The following is a 26325-nucleotide window of genomic DNA, read 5'->3' on the forward strand; positions in this document are numbered from 1 at the left end:
AAGAACAAAGGGGAGTTAACAGCTACATGCAAGAGAAGCCTTGTCTACACCTAAGAACTGCTAAAGGTCAGGGTTGCACTGGTTTAATTAAAGGTGTGATAAGTGTCATCAGTTTATCATCATGCCTTTTAACTAGAGCAACCTTTTAACTAGGTTTAACTAGAGCAACTTTTATGTACAAACTCTTAATATTTAACTTTTGTGCTTAAACAAGTTCATTTGCATTACCTTCTATTTTACTTGGGCAACAGTGTTTTCATCTCAGTCCAAAGAACTGTTAATAGCAAGGCTGAAAGTTTATTAGAAAAATTAAGCTGTCAAATAATAACAAAGGGACTCCAGCTGTAACTGAAAGAATGTTTAATAAGGAGGAAACCAACTCTGAATGAATAGGATGAGTGACAGAAGCAAACATACATTTACCACACCAAACTTCAAGTTTTGTAAGTATAGCAAACACACTTTTTTAGATCTGTGTAAGTGCTTAATACAACAAGTGATATGTGCTAGTACAAAAAAACTCAGCAAGGCCAAAATTCATTTTATCTAAAATTTTAATTTTTTCAATTATCAGAAGTTTAATATTAACCTGACTCCTACTGATATTAATGGGAAAGATAAGCACAGTAAGATGTAAACTACATCAGTCTAATCAACTTTTTGGAAAGCTTTGTTTGAAATTTGAGGACAATTTTGATGAATGCATTCCCATTTTGTAATAGTTTGAGCTTGCCAAAGCTTAGCTTTTTTTATGTACATCCATTTTTAAAATCAAAACTAACCAACTAGCACTTATAGTATAACTAAGTTACTGTAAGCTAGGGACAACAGATGGAAGAACCTCTTAACAGTAGCTAACAACTACAGGTGGTATTGTGTGTCTGGCCCTCAAGACTTTAAAGAAGGGAACATCTTACATTGCATGCACACACTTCAAAAATGTACATTTTACTTAACTCTATCCTGATGGTTTACTCACTCTTTTAGATAACTTGCCATATTTGTATGAAAAAAGAGCAAGTCCTAACACGCCAATCAGAGCAAAAGCAAATAGCACATACAGTCCTATTTCTGCATTCAGTGAAGTTAAATCTAATCCCAGAAATTGTACTTTCCCACTGGAGGCATTGTGCACAGACCCCATTGTGCTGGCAGTTGGTGTAGTAGTACCTGGGAAGACAAGAATTGAATGGCATCAATACCTCTTATGAACTACTTCATGTACACAACTATTTGATTTCTCCTCACTTACTTGGGGTTCTTTGGGGGCAGCTAATCAGTATACTGTCTTACAACAGGTGGGGGAAAATAGGTTAGTAATTGGTCATTTTAATTTGGACATTTAAGACCATTCAAAAGGAGATCTATCACTCACAAAAAAAAAAAGTAATATTAATCTGGCACCAATCATTAGATTATACAGCCTTTGTTTACCTAACTCTCAGAAACCACTTCTGAATATGTTTTCTGGTATTTTCAAAAAGTTATTTTGTTACAGTCTCACCTTCATTTTCTGCCATGCTTAGGTAGAGATCATTTATCTATGGGATAGGAAAGTGTTTCATTTAAAGAGTCACATTCTCCAAAGAATGCTAGATCCCTAGGTTTTGAAAAGCTTCACGTATGCCCAGGGTGCCATACAAGTATTACATACTGTATAAATTAGCTCAACTGGTTCTAGGTGTTATGGACCCAACTCCTCTGAACTGAAATTCCTAGTTTTGACAATATTCTCAATCTGCAGCAAAAAAGTTTCTCCATTCATAAAAATGTAAAGTAATATTTGAAGGTATATACAGCAGCCCCGTGTAGTACAACATAATCAGTTCCCAGCATATTCACCAATAAGAGCTCAGTTAGCAACTACTGTAACTGAATCCCTAATATGGATTATGCTGGGGCTGTAGGGAATTCTACAAAGTAACATACTTCATTGTATAAATTTAGAAATCATTAGGATGCTCTTAGCCATTAATATTAATCCCTATGTTCTGTTTCTAGTTAGTTACCTTCAGGCTGTGGCTGGAGACACAAATGTGGTCCATTTGCTGGGTCTGGGAAGCCATTACATTGTATGATTGATGAATAATATTTTGAAGATTCTCTGGGAATCCTGGGCAGATTCGGATCAGTGTAGTTGATGTAATGCAAACCAAATTTTTCAGCAAAGCCTGTTGCCCATTCTAAGTTGTCCATCAGAGACCATGCAGTGTAGCCTCGGAGATCAACACCATCAAGTAGAACAGCTGTTGAGATGCACCAAATGTGAAAGCACGATCATGTAGGTATTTAACTTATTTTAGGGCTTTTTATCCAATATGTTTATCTTGGCATAGTCAATATGGAAGGCAATTCAGTATGCTACCAAAGTGACATGCATAGCACAGTTGCCAACTTTCACATGGTAAATAAGTACCCTGACTTTCACAATAAGACAAAAATCAAGCTAATCCCATTTCAAAACAAGGCCAAAATAAGCCAATCCCTAAGAACCCCAACACTCTGTGACTAGATCTCCCCGTGTGCCATCTGGAACTGTGGTGGGCCCGCTGTGCACCCCTGACACTCTCCCCATTTTGCCCCGGCTTGCCAGGAGCCAATTAAAAAAAAAAAAGCTACAAGCCCAGTGAGCAAAAAATCAAGCCCAATTTCTATGTTTTTTTCTCCCATAGGGTTGATCACCATGTCTAGTCATGTCTAGGAGGAATTAGTTACCTTGTATCCCCAGATTTCATACCTCATCCCATCCTTAATTTTAGTTCAGAACTAGCAGTTAAAGGGAAATCCTTATTTCATTCACTTTATCTTTGATGTGTAATTTAGGGATTGAACCAGTACTCTGATGGCTGGTATCCTGTGCTCCAGAATCTAAGCTGTCATTTTAAAAAACGTGACACTCTTTCAGACTGTGAAGAAAGCCTTCACATTGTAAACAGTGTATAAACTGCTGCTGTGACATCCCTCAAAGAGGGGATATGATCGTATTTTGAACAGCTGCATGATCTTCCATCAGAACTCTCATCTGGGCATGTCAAATAGTGCCAGCTCTCTCACTGTTTTCACAAGTGATGAGCTCTTGCCCCCCTTGCACAATTAACCCTGGTGGAAGCCAGCAGAGTTCCTCCCCCCCGCTCGCTGTTCTCACAGGAAGGGAAGAGGGAACAAAGAGCCCAGCATGGTTTTGCTCCCTCCTGTGAGCAATTGGACAGGATAGTGCCTCTGTCCCTCTCCCTCCTTTCTGCTACAACTTCCCAATCCAGAGAGAATCATAGAATATCAGGGTTGGAAGGGACCCCAGAAGGTCATCTAGTCCAACCCCCTGCTCAAAGCAGGACCAATTCCCAGTTAAATCATCCTAGCCAGGGCTTTGTCAAGCCTGACCTTAAAAACCTCTAAGGAAGGAGATTCTACCACCTCCCTAGGTAACGCATTCCAGTGTTTCACCACCCTCTTAGTGAAAAAGTTTTTCCTAATATCCAATCTAAACCTCCCCCACTGCAACTTGAGACCATTACTCCTCGTTCTGTCATCTGCTACCATTGAGAACAGTCTAGAGCCATCCTCTTTGGAACCCCCTTTCAGGTAGTTGAAAGCAGCTATCAAATCCCCCCTCATTCTTCTCTTCTGCAGGCTAAACAATCCCAGCTCCCTCAGCCTCTCCTCATAACTCATGTGTTCCAGTCCCCTAATCATTTTTGTTGCCCTTCGCTGGACTCTCTCCAATTTATCCACATCCTTCTTGAAGTGTGGGGCCCAAAACTGGACACAGTACTCCAGGTGAGGCCTCACCAATGTCGAATAGGGAATGAAGAACCCCCGGCAGAAGAAAACTGGGGCCAGAATTAATTGCTGGGCAGGGGACAGGTAGATGTTGGGGTGAGAAATTCTGAAGCAGGGGCCAAAATCATCTTGCCCAATAGATTTAGTTATCAAACACATACCGGGGAGGGGCAGGGGGAGTTTAACAAATCAAAACATGAAAAAACACAATATGGTCTTTTAAAATCTCAGGATTTATGATCTCTTGAGGTTAGCAAAGCTGCAGTGGGTACAGCTTGGAAGAATACCACTCCACCACCACCATCCCAGTTGCCCATGGCTATAATTAACATTAAACAACAGCAGGTAGTACTGACTATCGGCTAGTATGTGTTTACACAGATGAGGTATTAAATAGCAACATGACAACTGATCTTAATTCTCTTCAAACCGTCCTTTGGGCAGACAGTTAAACCACCAGCTACTGTGAACAAGAGTTCTGAATGGCAAAGCAAACTGGCACAACAGATGGGAGTCTGAACAAGGGCCTAGCCTCCAGTGGTCCTCAGTGAGCTAAGTACACTGCAGTAGTAATGCACATACATGGTGTAGTTGGTGGTGCCAGTCTCATACACAGCCATGCTTAGTGCTCCATCGGGGAAACCTGAAGAAAAGAGGAACTGTCTCTCTGCAGTTGTGATTAGTTACATCATATGCAAACAAAGTATGATGCAACATAGAGGGACAAAGAACAAAAGTCCAGAACTAGGTGGCAAGTGTTTGAAGTTATTGGTCTTAATTCTGTACTGAGTCAATTGCTTGTGGAGGGCTAGAGCCCCTAGTATTTGGCCTCTGCCAACAATGGGCACAGGAGATTGGGACTGCTGAGAGACAAGACCCAAGAACCTTGATGATGCCAATGTTACTTGAACTAAGAACGAGCACTACATTATAAGTTTCCTGTTAAAATGTGAAAGCATCGTTCTGATCAGAAGTACTGCTCTCATCAGATTGGGATGAAGGAACCTGTACCTTTTAACGCTTCATTAATGTAGCTCTTGTAGTAGTGTATTCGCCAAGTGTCATTGAGGCCTAGGTCTCCACGTTCAGAAATCCCATTCTCAGTAACGTAAATTGGAGGGTTATCATACTCTTCCTTTATCCACCTCAGGATCTTTCTGAAGCCAAAGGGGGTCACCTTTAACCAGAAGGAACCAGAGCCCAGCCAGCTCCAGTCCGTTACTGAAGCTACCCCTCTGTGGATGAGAATCAGAATGTAACAATAATAAAACACCTTATTCTGCCAACTCCAACAGCTTAGGCCAAGGATCAAATTGTACATTATTATTTATTTGTATTACAGCAGAACCTAAAGGTTCCAGTCAGAGCTTTGTGCTAGGCCCTGTACAAGCCCTGAAGAGCTTACTGTCTCAGATTCAACCGTATATGCTCTATAGAAGTGCTTGGGATAACTTTATGAACAAGAAATATTAACAGATCACATGAATGGCTGCCAGACAAATTCTATCCTTCAACTTCTGGGTCTTCGGGACTGAAATAACAAGCAGCAATAGGACTGAAGCTGGCAGTCATGACCTGTCCCCGGGAGAGGAGAATGTTCTGGGAAGCCAGGAAATCAGGAAGCACAATAAGAGAGAAGAGACCTAGGTAGCATTGGCAAGACAGCAGAAATGACGGGAAGCAGGGAACTGGCATTTGAAGGTTGAGAGAACCACCAGGTAGAAGGGAAGGAAAGGAGCCTGAGGGGAGAGAGGAACAGAGCAATTGATTTTTATTTTAATTTGGAGGATGGGGGGGGGCACGACCCATGATATGGGAGTGAAATAAAAACCTAAAAGAGAATTGGCTTGCAAAAGGTGGGACAAAGAACAAATTAAAGACAGTAACACAGTAAGTTTCCTCTAGTATTACTTTTCCCCAGGTAAGCAGTTGCTGGGGTGGCCTTGAGAATGAGGTGTGATCTGATTGAGGTGTGGGGAGGTGAACCTCACTAGTCTATTAAGATGTGGTCTACCTTGAAAGAGACTGAGAGCCACTGGCTTAAGCTATGTCAAATGCTAACCCTAACCCTAAAATAATCCAATCTAGTTTTAGTGTTCTCTTGGAGGTTCTAACATGTATAGCTAAATACTTTAGAACCTCCAAGAGAGAGTGCGTTCAATCCTGCATTCCTTGTACATCAATGGCAATTTTGGGGACAAACAATGCAGGACTGAATCCATAGTGTATATAGTTTTTGGTTAAAATTACAGAAGGGTTCAAGCTTCAAAGATATGGGCAGGCTTCAGAGAGCTACTTAGTTCAGGGGAGTTTCTATGTACAACCGATTAAAACTCATAAAAGCAAAAAACAGACAAAATACAGAGAGTACCAAATTTGACAGGGTTTTTCTGCAGTCTTTTAAATCATTGGTAGAGGATGCTTGTGAGCTCTAAAGATCCCTCCCATCTATGTGATGTGCTCCCATCGTCATGCCTGCTTGTTGAGAGCTCTTTCCAAGTCCAGTTTGATGTAGTTTAAAGCAGTGGTTAACTTTTCACAGATAGCAGGAGTGATACTGGTAATTTATTTTCCTCTCCATATATGTAGATAATTCCCATAACTCTAATGGGAATTTAGGTGACCAGACGTTCTGATAAAAATCAGGACTGTCCCGATATTTAGCTGTTTGTCCCACGTCCCTACAGATGTCCAGATGTTTGGCACGGGGTTGGACTGGTCACCTAGTGGGCAGGCTCCCTTCCTGGCTCCATGCAGTTCCCAGGAAGTGGCTGGCAGGACCCTGCAGCCCCTAGGTGGAGGGGTGGCCAGGGAAGTCTCTGTGTGCTGCGCCCACCATGAGCGCCGGCTTCGCAGCTCTCATTGGCTACGAACCGCGGCCAATGGGAGCTGCGGGGGCAGGGCCTGCAGGCACGAGCAGTGCATAGAGTCCCCTGGTCGCCCCTGTCCCTAGGAGCCAGAGGGACCTGTCGACCGCTTCCCAGGAGCCGCACCAGGTAAGTACTGCCCAGACCCCACCCCTGCATCTCCTCCCCTTGCCCCAGCCCTCTAGAGTGGGCAAGGGGAGGCCCAGCCAGGGGCAATGGGGCATGCATGGCATGGCATGGCCAGATGCACATTGGTCTGCCTGGCCCTGTGCTGCCAGTGTGCCCCACAACTGCCAACCACCCCACACACCCTAGTTCTCCAACACACACACAGAGATCTCCCCCTTCCCAGTGTCCTCCTCCACAGCCCCCGCACCACAACTACAAGTGCCCCACACTGCCCAGCGCCCTGACACACAGAGATCTCCCCCACTACCCAGGACTCCAAAACACACAAACCGCCCCCAGTGCCCTCTGCCCCCTCACAGCCCAGCACCCCCCCCCTCAGACCTCCCTGACACTCACTCGCCTATGCCCTGTCCCATCCTATGGCTGCACTCACCAGCCCTGCTGGGAGGTGAGGTGACTGTCAGTTGGGCTGATCCAGCAGCATAGCTGGGGTTGGAACTGGGATCATGCGCCTCTGCCCTGTGGCTTCAGCTGGGGTCTGGAGCCAGGGCCATGAGCCCCTGCCCCATGGCCTTGTGTTGAGGGCTGCAGCAGGGGCCATACACCCCCCTTGCAGCTTCCTAGGCCTGTGTGCCTCCCTCCCCCATGGCTCCTGTCAGGGCTGTGCACCTGTGGCTGCCCCGCCCCACCCCACCCATGTGTGCTGATATTTTACTCTTGCGATCTGGTCATCCTAGGTGTAAAACCTCCTTGACCAGAGAATGTGGTCCTCTGATCTCGGTTTCCCTCTGTCATCAAGGGGGGTTTATACCCAACTCTCACTGAAGTTATGGGAATTATTTTCAAAACTCTCTCCATACATTGATGACAAAGCAGCTATTTATGTGGGACTATACGTGGAGAGAAAATTATCAGTACTTCCCCCTCCTATACAGCAAAAAAGTTGTTAAAAGCAGCCCGTATTTGCTAATCTATTAAATATAAAACTAGGCCAGGTGGTTATTTTAATATTAAAAGAAGAAGCTTTATATATGTTTAGTATTTAAGTTGTTTCACCCTTAAAGCATCATACCGTAGTTGGTACACGAATTCCATTATGACAAACACACATTTAAAAGGTTTCAGAGTAACAGCCGTGTTAGTCTGTATTCGCAAAAAGAAAAGGAATACTTGTGGCACCTGAAAGAGGCTAATCAATTTATTTGAGCATAAGCTTTCGTGAGCTCCAGCTAAGTGAGCTGTAGCTCACGAAAGCTTATGCTCAAATAAATTGGTTAGTCTCTAAGGTACCACAAGTACTCCTTTTCTTTTTACACATTTAAAAGACATCTAGAAACCAGTATAGTCTGCCATCTCAAAAGCCAGAGTCTATGAAGATACCATTTTCAAGATGGTCAGAAGTTGATATAAAAATGTGAGTAGACTAACACATTTTCCTTTATTAGTGGTTCTGTTCTTAACTGTGTTTGCTAAAAATTCAGTGTCATAAGCTTGTGACGAGGGAGCAAGGGCAACAAGTATCACATTTATTCCCTGAATTTTGGGCAGTACCCAAATTTCTGACCCAGTGAATATTTTACTAGCCCAAGTCCTGGGGGTCTAAAAGTCCAAAAGCTTGTCAAGATAATTTTTAATGTTTAACATTGATAATATTGGTACAGGCTTTAGAAGTGTGTGTGTTATTTGACTATAACTTTATGCTTACGTCTTACCTATCAGCATCATAGGATGAGATGGTAGAAGTATAGTTTAAGTTGTATGCCAATATTGTGGTATAATGATTGAAACCAAAGAAATCAAATGTGCCTTTAATTCTCTGCTTTTCACTTTCGGTAAATTCTGGGAGTCTGCATTAAAAGGAAAAAACAAGAAAGATTAAAATTCAACTTAAAAGCCTCCGATGTAAGCATCATAATACCAATTTTATTGACTGGAATACTGAGAGACTTGCCCAAAGTGAGATAGTGGCAGAAATGGAACTTGAACACAAGAATCTGCTCCAACCACTAGGGCACACTCCTTCCCGAGCTGGGAACAGAACTCAAGCATTAACGCACTACAGACACCAAATCACACCTTTTCCAGAGCATGCTAAGCAATTCTTCGAGACCAGATTTTATCAGCAAACGTTCCTTTACCTTTTCAGAGGTAAATGATCAGAAATACTGCACAGCTCAAGTGCAACCTCTGCCAGTTTCGCTATACCATGCTGTGAAAGTGAAGAGATTCACCATGTTGGCCAGGGTGTAGCCAGACTCTGAAAAAGGGAAGGTGATCTGCAGCACAGAAGTTTGATGTTCCTCCCAACATCTCAGGATAAAGCTGTGATAGCACAATGGAATCATGGACCATCTGGCCAGACTGGTGCCTTTGAACTAAGTTTCTTGAGTCACCAGGCTTCAATTTTTCACAGCTGATTAATATAACATATCATTTTTAAGAGCAGTTGAAAGCAACACTCAATGCATCTGAATAGGAGCATTACGTCTTCCACTGCAGGGCATCATATGTACAATTTTGAGCTGCCTGTTTGTATCGTTAGCCCAAAGAAGCTCTTGAAGAAAGTGATTTTTCAGAAGTTTGTTTTGTTTGCAAATGAGATGTGCGGAAATAGTTTTAACATTAAACCCAAAAGCAAAAGAGAACTTTCTAGGGGAATACAGCAACTCCTATAGATGTATTTAATCAAGATAATAAATTCATTTATCCCATATCCTCTCCATTCGCTCATTTACAGAATTAACAGATTGCATTTACATAGGCCAGAAATCAAGTAGGTAAAATATTCAACACAAAACAGGTCAGACTTAATCCTGTGTACAGATGGTGAGCACTTTTTTATACAAGTTTATTTGGTGTTCCTGAATAATGGATTGAGCTACACCAGTGAACTGGTGCAAATGGGAAGGGATTGACCCTGACAAAGCTATCCTTCTTAAAGGAGACAAGATGGGTACACGAATATCTTTTGGTGAGAGGCATAAGCTTTCGAGCCACAAAGAGCTCTTCTTCGGGTCTGGGAAAGGTATTTGGAGCACCACAGCTAAATGCACGGTTGTTTAGAGTAAGTAGCTAGCACATATTCTAAGGGACCATTCCAGACGGAGTGGCCAGTTAACACCACTGTAGTCATATGACAAAGAGAGCGGTTACAGAGTGTTAGGGGCATTCTTCACATCTTGGACAGCAAACAAATGAAAATGTTATTGCTAGAGTTCAGGTTTTAAACCACTGCTAGGCAACAGCTGGACTGTATAGTAGAGAAGATGTGAGTCACTACAGACTAGGCACTGCTGGGATCCCACCACTGCAGACCTAAGCAGGCTACCGAATGTTCCTTGTCTTAGCCAGGTTTATTTTAAAGGGAAAATGGTTCATACGATTTATCATCATAACCCTGAATCCCAATTCTTTATCCTCCCCATCCTTTCATAATAAATAGGACACTCTGAAGGTCGTTTGCCTACTGAGTTTTACTGGCACTGCACCTGCCTTAGATATTGTTTGTCACTTGGAAATTTTTAGGTGGAGGCACCAGTCACTAGTTTAGAATCGAACCCAAGGATCAGTTACAGCGAAGCCACTGTTTTAACCACTGTAACATAATACCTCAGGATAAATTTGCAGTGACTCTTACTCCTAACTACTTCACCCAGCTCTAAAATAATCATGAATATTTACCAGCCCACACTTCCTTACCAGGACAGTGGAATTTTGCAAGGTGGAAGTTAACAAGACATGAGCAAATACATTACCAGGCGCTTACCGTGATTCGCTCAGGCCTTGGGCCAGGCTGCGCTCCCGTATTCTCGTTTTCATCACTTCATTGTAATCACCGTTTTTGAAAATGGGATGAGCAAACCAACCACCATAAAACTAAGCCAAATAAATAAGAAAGAGGATGGGGGAGGGTTAAATAACGCATCGCCAACTGAATGCCATGCAAGAATGTCATGAACTAATATTCTATTAGCCAATGGCAAAATTTGTGCCATACCATTTACCGGCAACTTAAAATGAATGAGCAAACAGAGATGCAGGGAAGTGCCTCACGTTATCAGTAAGAACAACAAGGTTGTGGTGCTGTATTTCTATTTTGGCTCTTCTCTGCTGCTTACTGTATAACTGCTCTGCTACAGGGTGTTATCAAGGAGAGGATGGGTGTCCTTTGGAGACAAAAAAATCTTAAGGAGGTTCTACACAATTAAAACTATTGGTACATGAAAAAGATATTGAGAGCCTCAGTGTTAGGCTTGGTTCACTGCAACAATCTGCTAGAAAATGGTAAGATCCAGGTCAAGGCATCTCTGCATCATAGTAACTATGGGATTAGGAATATGGGAGTGAGAAAGAGTAAAGGGAGTATTGGTGAGATCTCCTGTGTACCTGCACATATCGCCTTGCAGCATCAATATCTTCCTGCTTGTCAGGGTTTCTTGGCTCAGCCCAGTCAGAGTTAATGGTAATGGAGATTAATCCTCCTTGTTTAGGACGGTAGGTTTCATTGTACAGATGCCAGACTTCAGCATGCGCCTTTATTAAGTTATGCCCAACTATGTAAGGAGCTTTACCTGGTCTAGAAAAGATTCCTGAAGAGAGAGCAATTCATGAGGTAAGACAGGGCTGCTCCCACAACCAAGCCTTCATTTCCAGCAGAGTAACACATAAAGAACAACTAGAACTGCCAGTAAAAGAAGAAACGCCATCTCATCTGGCACCGCAGGGGCCAAACTGCAGGGCAGAGGGGTCCAGAACACCACACACAGAGAATCTCTTTCCACAGGATTGAGGGAAACTCTTCCCTTCCTGGAGATCCATGATGTGGGGAAACTGCAGGTCTCACTCTCCCACGAGGGGATGATTTCAAGGATGTGATGCAGATGCACTGCAGAGGTTCCATACCTCACATGCAGGTGTCTCCACAGGAGGTACTGTATGGTCCTGTCTCTCTGGATAATTATATGGCACTCAGTACTCTAGTATTAGGGTGACCAGATGTCCCAATTTTATAGGGACAGTCCTGATATTCAAGGCTTTGTCTTATATAGGCACCTGTTACCTCCCACCTCCATCTCAATTTTTCACACTTGCTATCTGATCACCCTATCTAGTACTCAGCACCTCACAAGAACAGATTTTATCCTTACAATGCCCCTATTAAGCAAAACTTTACAAACCCCAATTTTATAAAACCTGTGTGTTTTCTGCATACACATGTCCACTCATAATTCGCATGGTCATTTCCCAACCTGACATGTTGCAGAAGCAATAAGTTCTTTGGGAACTCCCAATATAAACTACCTCCATTTTACAACTAAGGAACTGAAGCAGAGACACATAAAAGTGACTTGCCCAAGGTCACAAAGAAATTCTGTGGCAGACCCAGGAATTGAACTCAGACCTTTTGAGTCCCAATCCAGTGCCTTAACCATAAGATCATCCTTTGTCTCCTGAATAACTATGAACTTCCTTCTCACTCACACCGGAGAACACAGCTAAAAGACAGTAGTCATACCTGGAGCAGATATGCCATAGCCATAGCCAAGATTTGCGATTATATAGGGTTCATTGAGGGTTAACCAAAATTTTACTTTATCTCCCAGCCTCTGGAAAAGTAACTCAGCATATTCTTTAAATCTCTGAACTATGGTTTCATTCTCCCATCCGCCAACATTCTGCAGGGCCTGTGGGAGGTCCCAGTGGTAAATAGTTACCTATGTAGAGAGAGAGAGAGATACACAAACATCACTAGCTAATTTCTGAGATAACCACTGATTCACTCTCATTCATGAAGAAATGGACGAAGGACATGACTTTACTTACAAAAGCCTGCATTTATCATCACATGACTATCACTGACTGACAGGCAGTTACATTAATTGATCTGTATCATAAAGGGAGTCTCCCAAAGCCTGTATTGTGCGCAGTTCAATACAGTGGTCACTAATACAACAAATACTCCTCCTCCTCCTCCTTTCTTCTACAGTCTTTTCAGACACTGGAAAAAATCCAGCCGTGGAGCTGCACTTATTTGTGCCAGGTTTGGATTTGATCCCTAATATAATTAATAGTCACAATTGCCCAGTGATGGACCCAAGTGGATGACTACACCAGTTTTGGAATTGTTGTCAAAACAAGCTAAGATTAGAATCTGGTACCTCCCCTCCCCGCACTCACCCAATACAAGACAGTGAATTGATAGCCCTATAAAATTTAGGGATTTAAAAAAAAAAAAAAAAGACATCCAAGATTCCCTGAGCATCAAGCATCTCTTCTCAGCCCCACTTTTCACACCACAAGGACTGCAGCTGGAAAAACCACAATATATGGTTTCTCTTTACCCTTTTAAAGAAAATTCCTGTTTTTTGCTAGGTTGAGACATTCACGTGCTTAACGTTTGAAGGGGAAAATAAACTTTGATTCTGTTATTTACAAAGATAGGGTCAATCCTGCAAGACTTCTGAACAACCTCAACTCCCCCTAAAGTCCATAAAAATTGAGAGAGTTCAGCAACTCTTAGGACTGGGACTCAGGGACGATTGCTCATGGCAATTTGAGAGAATGAAAAATTTTATTTTTGGTATCAAACTGTTATTAACAGCTTTTTATGGGATTCACAGTCCAAGCATCATTATTTGCTGCAGTGAAGACTGAAGTTAGGTATTAGGTACAATTTTCTAACGAAAAGGGTAATTAAGAACTGGAATAGGTAACCTAGGGAATCCCCCACACTCCAGGTTTTTAAGAAAAGGTGAGACAAACAGCTGTCATGGTGGCCTAAGTGTACTTAATCCTGCCTCAGCGTGGGGCACTGGACAAGATAACCTCTTGAGGTGACTTCAGCTAATAGAATCATAAAAATGTAGGGCTGGAAAGTCTGTACTGTCATACAGGTGTAAAGTCATATGCATAAAAAAGCCCAATATGGCTGAAAAACTGAAAAATTGGATGGTAACAGACCGCAAATACCAACGATGATTGAACCTGGTAATATCCTAAAAAAAAAAAGACCTCTCAACCATGCTCATAGCTGTGTCCATTGCTTCACACTGACAACAGACATTCTAGGCTTCAAAAGGACACACACAGTGACAATCCTGAAATCTTATTATATATAGATGTTTACCTGAGGTTTAATATTAGATGCAAGGAGAGCATTAATAAGCCTCTCATAGTAGTTTAATCCAGCTTCGTTAACATGCTTTGTAGTTCCATCTGGGAGAACACGGGGCCAGGAGATTGAAAAGCGATAGTGAGACACTTGGAGAGCTTTCAGACAAGCCAAGTCCTTCTCGAGTTTGTGGTAGCTGTCACAAGCTACATCTGCATTTTCATCATTGCTAATTTTCGAGGGAGTATGAGCAAACTGGTCCCAAATGCTAAGTCCTTTCCCATCTGCTCTCCAGGCTCCTTCAATCTATAATTATATAAAAAGTTATCTCCTGGCTTTGAAGTTAAATCCCCACTTTAGGACATACTTATTCTTAAGTGTCTTTGCATTCCCCCGTCTGATATTAGCTATTATAAGCTCCTCCAATTTTACTATATCCCAATTTTATGAAAGCTTTGAGTGTCCTCTGAAAACAATCAATTGTTCACTGATAATACACAGATGGCACTATGATCTCCTAACCTGATATGCTGCAGTTGCTACACTCCATGAAAAATTCTTTGGAAATTCCCCATATAAAAATTCATCCTCTTTTGGTAATGGGATCCCGTTGTTACGTATGACTTCAGCATAGTACACAGCAGAGCGTTTGGGGGTCCTGGGCCTGTTTGGATTTTCAAAATCAACCTGGTGCAGTCCAAACCTGACACTGTAACCATGCAACCATTCAAAGTTGTCCATGAGAGACCAAGCAACGTATCCTCGAAGATTAACGCCATCCAACTTGTAGGCTGAAAAGATTTAAACAAAAAAACCCCACAACTATTTGAGTGGGCCAGTACCTAGAGGGCAGTATCACATATACAAAGTCAGTACACTACAGCCTGTTTACCAGTTGGCATTATCAGAAGATAATGAAGGTTCCAGTGTCTTTTCTGTTTGTTCTAGTTTAGGGATGGGAGGAAAAAAAGACCAAGCCCTGAATCTGAGCACCCCTAAACTTTCTCTCAAAGTCCAGAGCTGAGAGTCATGGCGCAGGGTCATCTCTAGTTTAGTTACCTCAGTTAAAATCATCATCAACTCCCCTTTTCCCCATTAAGGCCTGTGCGTAGAAAAATCAAGGCTCCATGCCCCAGATCCGCAAGGCTGCACTAAATGATGCCTTGCTGCAGCAGTTCAGCATTTTTTAGACAATTCCCCTTCTCCTCTGACACACTTACGCCATGGGGTCTGCGGAGGTACAGGCTGGCTCTTTCACACCTGGAGATTCCCCCAAACCATGGGAATCCCCAACATGCTGTTTAAGCCATCTTTGCAGCAGATGGAATGGACAACAGCAGTGAAAGCTTCCTAATTCAGAACCACCATTGGATGGTAATTGCTAGCTATTCGAGCCTGACTCAATATATCCATCCAAGAAGCATCAGCCAGCATGGCATAAGAGAAGGAAGAGAAGGGAAGGTGAGCATAGAGGAGCTAAGAAAGCTCGATTTTTGTTTTGTAAAACTATTTCAAGGGTGACCTCCAATTTAGACTTGGCAAGCTGCACATCTCACTCTAAGCACCTTCAGTTCCTCGTGTGTTAGGGAAGACAAGGGATGCTTATCTTTCAAAAGACATTCCTCACTGGGAAAAAAAGCAGACCTGGAGCCCATGATGGTGGAAATCTTTCATCATCATGCTAGCACTACTGTAAATAACCCCAATACCTTTCAGAGCTTCATCGATGTAGGTTTTGTAGTAAAATATCCGGTTAGTGTCATCAACGTCAGATTTGGTCTGTATTCCCACCCCATTTTCAGTTATGTAAATTGGGGGATTGCCGTACTCCTCTTTAATCCAATTTAGCAGCCTCCTGAGACCCCAGGCTACAGCTCTCATTCCTGTAATTGCTGAGGTAGGCCAGGATGAATCAACCTCCTCCAATCGCTCCTGGTCATCCTCATAAGAGAATGGTTTCAGCCTGGTGGTCTTATGCTTTATAATTTTGGAGGTATAGGTGTTGAAACAGAAGACATCAGCTGTGCCCCTGATGTATTCTTTCTCCTCTGCTGTGAAAGCTGGCAGACGAGAGGATGGCAAGTTCTGTAGCTCACTCCTGTTCCCTACTGTCCATTTCATGGCCTCTGGGTAGTCCCCATTTTTGAAAATTGGGTGTGCAAACCACCCTAGATTAAACTGCAGATAGCGATCTGCTGCTTCCACATCTCTGGGATCATCCAGTGTCTTTGGTTCAACCCACTCAGTACTGAGGCTCAAAGAAATAACCCCTTTCTGACTGACTCTGTATTTACGGTCATATGTATGGTAAACCCTGGCATGAGCTTTTAGTAATGCGTGTGTAATCTTATAGGGAGTGTAACCTGGATTATCCTTCACATTTGGTGGAAGCTCTCCTAACCCATATCCAGCCCATGCAATGACGAAGGGTTCGTGAAAGGTCATCCAAAATTTCACTCTGTCTCCAAAAGTCTGGAAACAGAAGTCTGCGAAATTATCAAAAAGTTCAATCAATAAATCGTTCTCCCAGCCACCAATGTCCTGGAGAGCCTGAGGCAGATCCCAGTGGTGCAGAGTGACCAGAGGAGTGATATTTCTTGCAGTCAAACCATTGATAAGTCGGTTGTAATAATCAACCCCGTGGCTATTTATGGAATCATTTCTTCCACTAGGAAAAATGCGAGGCCAAGACAGAGAGAATCTATAGCTCTTTACCCGTAAAGCTGTCAGCATGTAAAGATCTGCAGCTAGTTTGTTGTAGCTATCACAAGCTATATCTCCAGTCTCATTATTTTTTATGTTCCCTGGGATGTGGGTGAAGTTATCCCAAATGCTAGGCCCTTTGCCATCCTCATCCCAACCTCCTTCAATCTGGTAGGCAGAGGAGGACACACCCCATGTAAAGTCGTCTGGGAAGGTTCCATAGAAGTACATGTCCCTTTCAAACTTAATTTGGGGTGAGAATTTTTCCCAAACAACCTTTGCCTTTGAAGGTACGTCAGATGCTGGTAAACTAAGTAACCTTGGTGGTGGGGGTGAATCGCATCTCAGTGACTGAAAAGATCTGTCCATGACTTCTTTGGGGAAACCATTCTTTTCAGTAACACTGGAGAAGAAATATGCGGACTCCTTTGGTGTCCTTTGTCTGTTGCCATCTTCAAAATTCACGTGATGTAGTCCGAATAGTTGACTGTAACCCATTGGGCCTTCAAAGCCATCAATCAGGGATCGGGCGATATATGTCTGAACATCAACTGCATCTAGCCTTACAGCTGTTAAAATAAAAATAAAATAAAATAAGAGAAATACGTTAGACTTTGAATATTTTTCTGGACAATGAGCAATATTACACAAAGGAACAAACAAGGATAACAGTGCAAACAAGGATAACAGTGACACACCCAAGGACGCATCATGAGGCTAAAGACCAAAACATCTCATGTATCTGAGACCACCAGTAGCCATAACACATTGTAATTAATCTCTGTACTGTGCAGATATATATCAGTGTTGTCATCTATGTCAACATTTATTGCACGGAGGACAGAATCTAGGATCTTTTGACTCTAAAAAACCTGGCCCATGTGCCACCTGGCAGTTCAGTTCTATTCTGTTAGTAACAGGACTTCTTTTCTCTATAAACCAACCACTAGGAGGAAGTGATAAATGTATCACTATCCTGTATTTTTATTACACCTAGAGCATGATGATTTTTTCATACGTTGTTCTTAGAAATTAAAAATATTAAGTTTTAAAAAAATATTTTGTTTTGATTTTTTTTTATTTGAGATGCACTTGCACAAAGAAAAGGAACTATGTTAATATTGTGAATATGTTTCCCCTAGGTCTTTTCCTTGTTTATTTAAGGAAAAAAAACTCAAGTCTCCCTGGCTGAGTGTTTCCAGGGCTGTAATCTATAACTTGTTTATCACTGAAAACGATGATTGGTAAGGCACAATTTGTTGTACTTACAAGAGGTGGGAGGGAGAAAATTCAAATTAGTTTTCTATGTGCATAGATTTAGATAGTTTCAAAACTCAGCTATAAGCTGGCCCAACAACCTAGTCATGGTGAGCTGTGCTACCATGTGGGAAATTTTCAAAGGCACAAGTGGCTCTTTGGTGCCTAACTCCCTTCACAAGTCAATGGGAAAGAAGTCCCTAAGGACTATTTGTTCCTTTCAAACCCTCACTTTTGATTCCTTCTTCTGGCCTCTTGCTTCCTAAGCCAACATGCTTATATTTTGAAGGGCAAGTGTACAGCTCTCTCATGGACCTACTACTATATTTAGACAGAACTGTTATGTAAATTCAGTGCTGACTGGACTTTCCTGGAGAAAGAAGTCCTCTAATTATCCCATAGAACATGTATAGTAGGGGCAGCAGTGCCAGCTTCCTCACCTTGCCCTACCAAGGTGCATCCACCTACAACCAGAAGGGAATCTCTGCTCAGATCAGAGGGTAGTTCACTTGCCTTGTGCATTCAGTCCTCAACCTTTCTATGGAGATTACCAACAGGGACACTAAATACTGTAAATCATGCAGGTGGTTATAATGACACCTACATACTGGTAACTGGACTAACATTTTATGTAGGTCACCATCGCAGTTATCAAAGGACAACTTTCAGTCATTATTGTAAACTGGGGATAATGATACTGAGCTGCTTTGCAAAGCACTTTACACACACACGTGCCACAAGTACTCCTTTTCTATTTCTCTATTGGGCCCTAACACAGATTATCCCACCATGCCCCTTAAACTCTATGTTTCAAGATTTCTGCCCTGCCCTTCTCCTAACATATAGTAGGTTTTAAGACCGTGCTTCTATGCAGCCTTCTGATAACTAATGGAAGGAGTTCACCTTCCTTAGCCCTGAGAGTCTGCCCCAGTGACAAGGTCATTCATGAGAGGAAAACCTGCTCAATATGGCAGGAAATCGCAAGATTTGTGGAGGAAGAGGCAGCCTGGGCCAGTCTCATCCCTAGACCAAAGAAAATCCTTCTTCAGCTCCCCAGTAGCCAGTGTGGCAGAGAGAAGCAGTAGCTCGCATATCCTGGGGTCAATTAAAGAGCCTAATGTCAGCCTACCAAACCCCAGCCAGACACTGGAAAACCCTTCTGTAAATGACAGGTTTCAGAGTAGCAGCCATGTTAGTCTGTATTCGCAAAAAGAAAGGGAGTACTTGTGGCACCTTAGAGACTAGCAGATTTGTTTGAGCGTGGGCTTTCGTGGGCTGCAGCTCACTTTGTCGGATGCATTCAGTGGAAAACAATCTCCCCACTGTATTTGCCACTGAATGCATCTGATGAAGTGAGCTGTAGCTCACGAAAGCTTATGCTCAAATAAACTGATTAGTCTCTAAGGTGCCACAAGTACTCCTTTTCTTTTTGCGAATACAGACTAACACGGCTGCTACTCTGAAACACACACTTCTGTGAGTTATGTTTTCATACTCTAGGCAGGGATATGCCAGTCTTCTGCACTTAGGCCCTGATCCTGCAAGGAGATCCAGTCTGGTGGATTCAGACACTTGCCTGGTACCACATTAACTTCAGTACGGCTTTGTATGGGGACAAGGGTTTTCCCACAGAGCTCAGTGCAGGTTTGGGCCCAAGGTTTTCAGCCTTACATAGTATGCACATAGAGAGATAAGGTGGGTGAGGTAATATCTATAATTAGACCAACTTCTGTTGGTGAAAGAAGTTTGAGTTTATACAGAGCTCTTCTTCAGGTCTGAGAAACCTATTCAGGCATGGTCTATGGGATCAAGTCACATCTAGTGGCTGCAGTTGAAAGAGGATGTAGCTTTAATGGTACCACACAAATGGAAATGTTCATAGGTTGTCACAAGTTAAAGTGAAAACACTGACCCAATTAAAGAACATTTCACCCAGAGGCAGGCAAACTTTTTGGCCTGAAGGCCACATCAAGTACCCAAAATTGTATGGAGGGCCGGTTAGGGGATGCTGGGTCTCCCCAGACAGCCAGGCCCCCGCCTCCTATCTGACTCCTCCACACACTTCTCATCCCCTGACAGCCCCCCCAGGACTCCTACCCTCTCCACCACCCCCTGCTCCCTGTCCCAACTGCCCCCTGCCATCCCATCCAACCCCATCTCTCCTTCTTGACTGCCCCCCCCGGAGACCCCTGCCCCTAACCGCCCCGACCCCATCCACAGCCCCGCGCCCTGACCACAACCCCCAACTCCCCTGCCCTCTATCCAAACCCCCCGCTCCCTGCCCCCTTACCGCACTGCCTGGAGCGCCGGTGGCTGGCAGCGCTACTGCCATGCCGCCCAGAGCACCGGGTCAGGCCGTGGCTCTGCAACTGCACTGCCCGGCTGCCCAGAGTGTTATGTCGGCAGTGCAGCATGCTGAGGCTGCGGGAGAGGGACGGGGTAGCGGGGGAGGGGCCGGGGTGAGCCTTCTGGGCCAGAAGCTCAGGGGCCGGGCAGGAGGGTCCCACGGGCCACCGTAGTTGGTCCACCTCTGATTTAACCATTTAAAAACAAATACTGCATACCTTTCAGAGCTTCGTTGATGTACAGCCTGAAATAATCCATTCTCTTTGTGTCATTAATAACATCTCCTCCATCTTCTGTGGGCACACCATTCCCTGCTATGTAAACTGGGATCCTAGTCCCTGTATATTCCTGGGAAACAAACTTCAACAGCCTTCTCAGCCCCCAAGGGACCACTCTGATCCAAGATGAAGCAGTCTGTGGCCAAGAAGGATCAACATGTTGGGAAAAGTTCACAATATTCTCATAGTCTGGAAGACAAGTGTCATTAGCCGCAGTGCTGATCAGTCTGGAAGTGTAATGAGAAAGACCAAAGAAATCTGCAGTTCCTTGCACTATGGACTTCTCTTCCTCACTAAATGAAGGGAGGATGGCAACTGGGATAGAGCACTGCTGGTTCTTCTGATGGATCTGGGACTTCAGGATATCTGGGTAGTCTCCATTAACAAATATAGGGTGAGCAAACCAGCCTAGCATGAAATGCATGTAGCGCTCAGCTGCCTTCACATCCTCAGAACTTGTTGGGGTCTTGGGTTCTGCCCAATCTGAATTCAGCACTATTCCCACCTTACCATGCTGTTGGGAACGATATCGGTCATGATATAAGTGCCAGGCTTTTGCATGCGCCTTAATAATGGAGTGAGCCACCTTAGGAGAAAAGAAGAAGGGAAGTGTGTCACAGCACTGCACACGGGTTTGTAGCCAGCAGTTTAAGAACTTTTAAACATGAAGATTAAATATATATAAAAATTAAACATTCCTTCCAAACACAAAATCCCAGTTAAGTTCATAGAAAAGTGCTACATAAAACTAATTTGAATCAAATGAGGAAAGAAACCTCTCCTGCCACCTTAGCCCCAAATGCAGATTCAAGCTTTGAGGTTTGAAGAAGTTCAGTCAACCTACTTCATAGCTGTGACAAGCAATGTTAAGAAGCTGCCACGTTCCAACCCAGATACACCTTGAATTCAGTTGCAAGTGGAGTCTTCTGTATGTATAGGCCATTGCACAAACACATGGCAGGATATAGTACCTGTCCTGAATGTCTCGCAATCTAAGGTTAGGTTTTTCAAATTGGACTCCCATTGAAATCCAACTTCCTTTGGCCTCTTTGAAAATCCCAGCCTAAAATGATGTGACAAGAAGGGCTTTGGGAGGACAGGGATACAATCAAATACATTCATTCTCTTAGTTTTGCTACAATTAAGTATTAACCCTTTATTTTCCCATCGATCTAGCCCTTGCTAATTAGCGGATTTCTTATAAATGTTGCATGACGGATATGTCTTGATGAGAGAGCACTGGCCTTACATACAGATCGTTTGAGATTTACCCACCACCAGGTCACAGAATCAACACAAACCAGAATGTAATCAAAGAAAAAGCACCACGACGACAGCCCCAAGAATGCAAGCTCCTCTTTGTGGGTACCTTATAAGATGCTACTCCTGGATCAGTGATTCCCGGGGGATGCTGTCCAGTGCCATAGCCAGCATAGCTAATGACCCAAGGTTCATGGAAGGTAACCCAAAATTTAACCCGATCCCCAAAGGTGGCAAAGCAGAAGTCTGCATAGTCTGCAAAAGTATCAATAATGCTCTCATTCTGCCATCCACCGAGATCTTGCAGTGCTCGTGGGAGGTCCCAGTGGAACAAAGTCACCATGGGCTCAATATTAGAGTCCAGTAAGCTGTTTATCAATTTGTTGTAGTAATTTACACCTTGGAGGCTGAAGCTGTTTCTAATGCCAGTGGGAAAAATCCTGGGCCAGGATATAGAAAACTTGTACAGCTTCGACTGAAGACCCCTGAGCAGATAAACATCATAGTCAGTTTTGTGGTAACTGTCACATGCCACATTTGCGGTCTGATTCATGTGGAAATGACCTTGGTGCCCAAACCAGTCCCAAATACTCTCTCCTTTTCCATCCTCGGCCCAGCCTCCTTCAACATTAAAGGAAGCAGTGGATGTGCCCCAGAGGAAACCACTTGGGAAAACATCATGCAAAAAAGTGTCTCTCTCCAATTCGGACTGGTTAGCAAAAGTTTCCCAAACTGTTTGATAAGAGGACATAGGAGCAACAGCAGCAGCCTGGCCCTCTTGTAGTCCTTTTTGGATAGCTAAATGGGGTCTAGGGATTTAAAAAAGAAAAAAAAGTTAAAATAGTCATGATTGGTGGCATTATTACAGACTATAAGGCTAATAAATAGTCATTCATTTCTTTTTCAGGTCAAAAATACTATCTACATTGTGGTATCTTAATGCTCCAATCAATCCAATGGTCAATTGTCTATCACGTCTGATGTATAATTGACTAACTCTGCAGACTTGTACAGGAGACATTTCTAAGCCAGCATTTTGAGTGTGTATGGCTTGTCTGACTACACTTGAGTGAAAGATGAAGACAAAACCCTTGTGGCGCATATTAACTCCATGAGCACTGCACTCACTAAACTATGTAGATCATGAAACCCACAAGGGCAAAATTTGTAATGTGAGGCACTTACAGTAATGAATGATGCTACTGCAGTTCTCAAAAGCCCCCTGTACAGAGCCAGCTACTATATACACTTGTGTATAATCCAACTAGCCTCACACGAATGGTAATGCCTTTTTGAAGATGTTTTATTGTAAGATGTAGCGATGAGGTCAGGTTCTACAGGATTACAAGATACTCCGTTGGTCCTGATGCAATCTTGATGGATGAGGAAGAAAGAAATTCAGAGCATTTCTAGTTAAAAAAAACTGCATTTAAAAATGATTTGATATGGCTATGTTTATTAAAGGCTTTAGGACACCATCTGTCTAGTACTTTGTCTTCTACAGGACGTGAGAGTTTACAAGACTTCACTTAAGGAACAAAAACTGTGTACCTAATTTTATGAACTGATGAGTAGTTTAAGAATTCATTAACATCATATCCCATTGCCAATGCCTTGTCTTGATTAATGGCTGAAAGACGAGAAAAACACAACTCAGTTGCAAGAAAACGTGACTTCTGATATGTACCTGATAAACGCTTATGTACGTATATATTTGTCTAAATGCTAACTAGCTACAATAAAAGCCTCTCCCCTAGCTACTTTGTATTGTTATCCCATTCTCATTTTTTGCACCTTCTTTTATCCTCACCTTTTACCTAAACAATAAAACTAGTGATTACCTTTGGCTTTATGGTAAGCACTCAGTTTATGTAAGGAGAACACTTTCAGGCAGGCAATTTCAGGATTGCTTTGGGAGAGTGAGAATAGTGATCTTTGTTTTGTACAGTTTGGTAAAACAACAGCAGTTACATTCTCCTCTGAGTCCCCCCTCCTCCCGCACCTTGGCAGTTTTAATGAAACTCGAGTTGATGGATTTGCAACTCAGCCAAATGACTGTTGGCATAGCCCTCAAGGCTGACAGTCAGGTATGTGGAAGACGTTCTGGAGGAGTAATGCTCTGTCTGCGAAGGGACACAGGCTGGCAGTTAATCAGGGAAGTGGTGGGTGTGGAAGGTTCTAGATTCCACCGGAAGGCAGCTTATCAAGCTGCTCCATTTTCCAGGCAGCTCTAAGAAACCTTAAACTGATGACTTGTGGGAGCATGTGTTGTGCTGGGAGATTTGTGCAAGTGGCAAATGAGGGATGTGTCAAAGGGATTTAAAGAAAATGACCACACATTTCATCAGGAGAAATGATATACATAAGCTCGTGGTTTGAAATCCAGTCTTTTAAAAACTGCCTCTCCCAATACTACCTGCTTGGGAAGATTATATTCAGAGTCCCCGAAACATTAACTTTATTGTTTAGATCGGATGCTCAACCAAAATGTGGCCATTATTATTACTTCTTGTTTAGTGGAGACTAAAAGAACCAACCAAAATCAGGGCCCCATTGTACAAGGTGTTGTACAAACAGTAAGACAATTTAGGCAGACAAAACAGATAAAAGATGGGAAGAAGGAAATGTTAAGTTGCATTTGACAAATGGGGAACTGAGGCATTACAATTAAGCAACTTGCCCTACATCTTACAGGAAGTTTCTGGCAGAGTTGGAAACTGAATCCTTCCTTCTGAACATGTCACTTACCCTGGAAAATGCTAGCTACTGGTATAAATGGATTCTCTTTCATGGAGCTACATTCACGAAGTTTTAGACCAAAAAGTAAAATGTTTGTATTCTCCTTGATAGTCTGTAAAACAAAAAGTGGCATCAAGCTGTATGAAGGAGATAAGCAAAGGTACAAGCTTGGCATTTATTATTTTCAACATGGGATATAAAACCTGATAGAATGCCTACAAAATTACATGTCAGGGATAAGAATGTTTAAAGGCAGATTAACACATAATCAAGAGGGGGGTGAAAATAATTTGCATTGCTTGTACCACAAAAAATATGTACATATATACACACACACACACACACACACACACATATAGCCCTGTCATAAATATAAAGGGAAGGGTAAACCCCTTTGAAATCTCTCCTGGCCAGGGGAAAGCTCCTCTCACCTGTAAAGGGTTAAGAAGCTAAAGGTAACCTCGCTGCCACCTGACCAAAATGACCAATGAGGAGACAAGATACTTTCAAAAGCTGGTTTCAGAGTAACAGCCGTGTTAGTCTGTATTCGCAAAAAGAAAAGGAGTACTTGTGGCACCTTAGAGACTAACCAATTTATTTGAGCATGAGCTTTCGTGAGCTACAGCTCACTTCATCGGATGCATACCATGGAAACTGCAGCAGACTTTATATACACACAGAGAATATGAAACAATACTTCCTCCCACCCCACTGTCCTGCTAGTAATAGCTTATCTAAAGTGATCATCAAGTTGGGCCATTTCCAGCACAAATCCAGGTTTCCTCACCCTCCACCCCCCCACACACAAATTCACTCTCCTGCTGGTAATAGCCCATCCAAAGTGACAACTCTCTACACAATGTGCATGATAATCAAGTTGGGCCATTTCCTGCACAAATCCAGGTTCTCTCACCCCCTCCCAAAAACCACACACACAAACTCACTATCCTGCTGGTAATAGCTCATCCAAAGTGACCACTCTCCCTACAATGTGCATGGTAATGAAGGTGGGCCATGTCCAGCACAAATCCAGGCTTACTCACCCCACCCCACCCTTTTTTTTTTTTCCCCAGGGACACACACACACACACAAACTCACTCTCCTGCTGGCAATAGCTCATCCAAACTGACCACTCTCCAAGTTTAAATCCAAGTTAAACCAGAACGTCTGGGGGGGGGGGGGTAAGGAAAAAACAAGGGGAAATAGGCTACCATGCATAATGACTTAGCCACTCCCAGTCTCTATTTAAGCCTAAATTAATAGTATCCAATTTGCAAATGAATTCCAATTCAGCAGTTTCTCGCTGGAGTCTGGATTTGAAGTTTTTTTGTTTTAAGATAGCGACCTTCATGTCTGTGATTGCGTGACCAGAGAGATTGAAGTGTTCTCCGACTGGTTTATGAATGTTATAATTCTTGACATCTGATTTGTGTCCATTTATTCTTTTACGTAGAGACTGTCCAGTTTGACCAATGTAAATGGCAGAGGGGCATTGCTGGCACAAGCCCTTGAGGAATTCCACCATGATTTCAAACAACTTCCATCCCACCATCAACCTCAGCCTGGTCCAGTCCACACAAGAGATCTACTTCCTGGACACTACAGTACTAATAAACAATGGTCACATAAACACCACCCTATACCGGAAACCTACTGACCGCTATTCCTACCTACCTATTCCTACCTACCCATTCCTACCCCTCAGACAGAGACAAACACCTACAAGATCTCTGTCAAGCTTTCTTACAACTACAATACCCACCTGCGGAAGTAAAGAAACAGACTGATAGAGCCAGAAGAGTTCCCAGAAGTTACCTACTACAGGACAGGCCTAACAAAGAAAATAACAGAACG

General features: G+C 42.9%; 1 protein-coding gene across 3 annotated transcripts; it reads right to left on the bottom strand.

The window, feature by feature from the left end:
* Positions 1 to 356: 356 nt before the first annotated feature.
* Positions 357 to 24582, bottom strand: LCT (lactase). 3 transcript variants are annotated; one of them, XM_073305351.2, is made up of 14 exons: positions 24480 to 24582; positions 23283 to 23361; positions 21841 to 22540; positions 20412 to 21057; positions 15597 to 17159; positions 14410 to 14678; positions 13903 to 14193; positions 12292 to 12490; positions 11163 to 11365; positions 10543 to 10652; positions 8489 to 8623; positions 4792 to 5015; positions 2010 to 2246; positions 357 to 1170 (listed from the first exon to the last, which is right to left on the bottom strand). In XM_073305351.2, the coding sequence occupies exons 1-14, from the start codon at positions 24520 to 24522 to the stop codon at positions 959 to 961; spliced, it is 4911 nt and encodes a 1636-aa protein (XP_073161452.2). In that variant the 5' UTR covers positions 24523 to 24582; the 3' UTR covers positions 357 to 958. The 3 variants fall into 3 exon arrangements, with proteins under 3 accessions (XP_073161452.2, XP_073161453.1, XP_073161456.2); XM_073305352.2 differs by lacking the exon at positions 23283 to 23361 and having other exon boundaries at positions 24480 to 24556; XM_073305355.2 differs by lacking the exons at positions 357 to 1170; positions 4792 to 5015 and having other exon boundaries at positions 2151 to 2246.
* Positions 24583 to 26325: the final 1743 nt, after the last annotated feature.

The sequence above is a fragment of the Lepidochelys kempii genome, chromosome 11 (assembly GCF_965140285.1).
Source record: "Lepidochelys kempii isolate rLepKem1 chromosome 11, rLepKem1.hap1, whole genome shotgun sequence".
Classification (NCBI taxonomy): Eukaryota; Metazoa; Chordata; order Testudines; family Cheloniidae; genus Lepidochelys; species Lepidochelys kempii.

Bases quoted from the DNA above. Each gene is read 5' to 3' on its own strand.
- LCT (XM_073305351.2), bottom strand. From the start codon at position 24,522: ATGAAAGAGAATCCATTTATACCAGTAGCTAGCATTTTCCAGG. The intron at 10,653-11,162 runs GTACACAGGAGA...TATTTGGCTTAG, and splicing joins CTGCAAGGCGATATGTGCAG to TTTTATGGTGGTTGGTTTGC. The intron at 8,624-10,542 runs GTAAGCGCCTGG...CTTTTAATGCAG, and splicing joins CAAGGCCTGAGCGAATCACG to ACTCCCAGAATTTACCGAAA.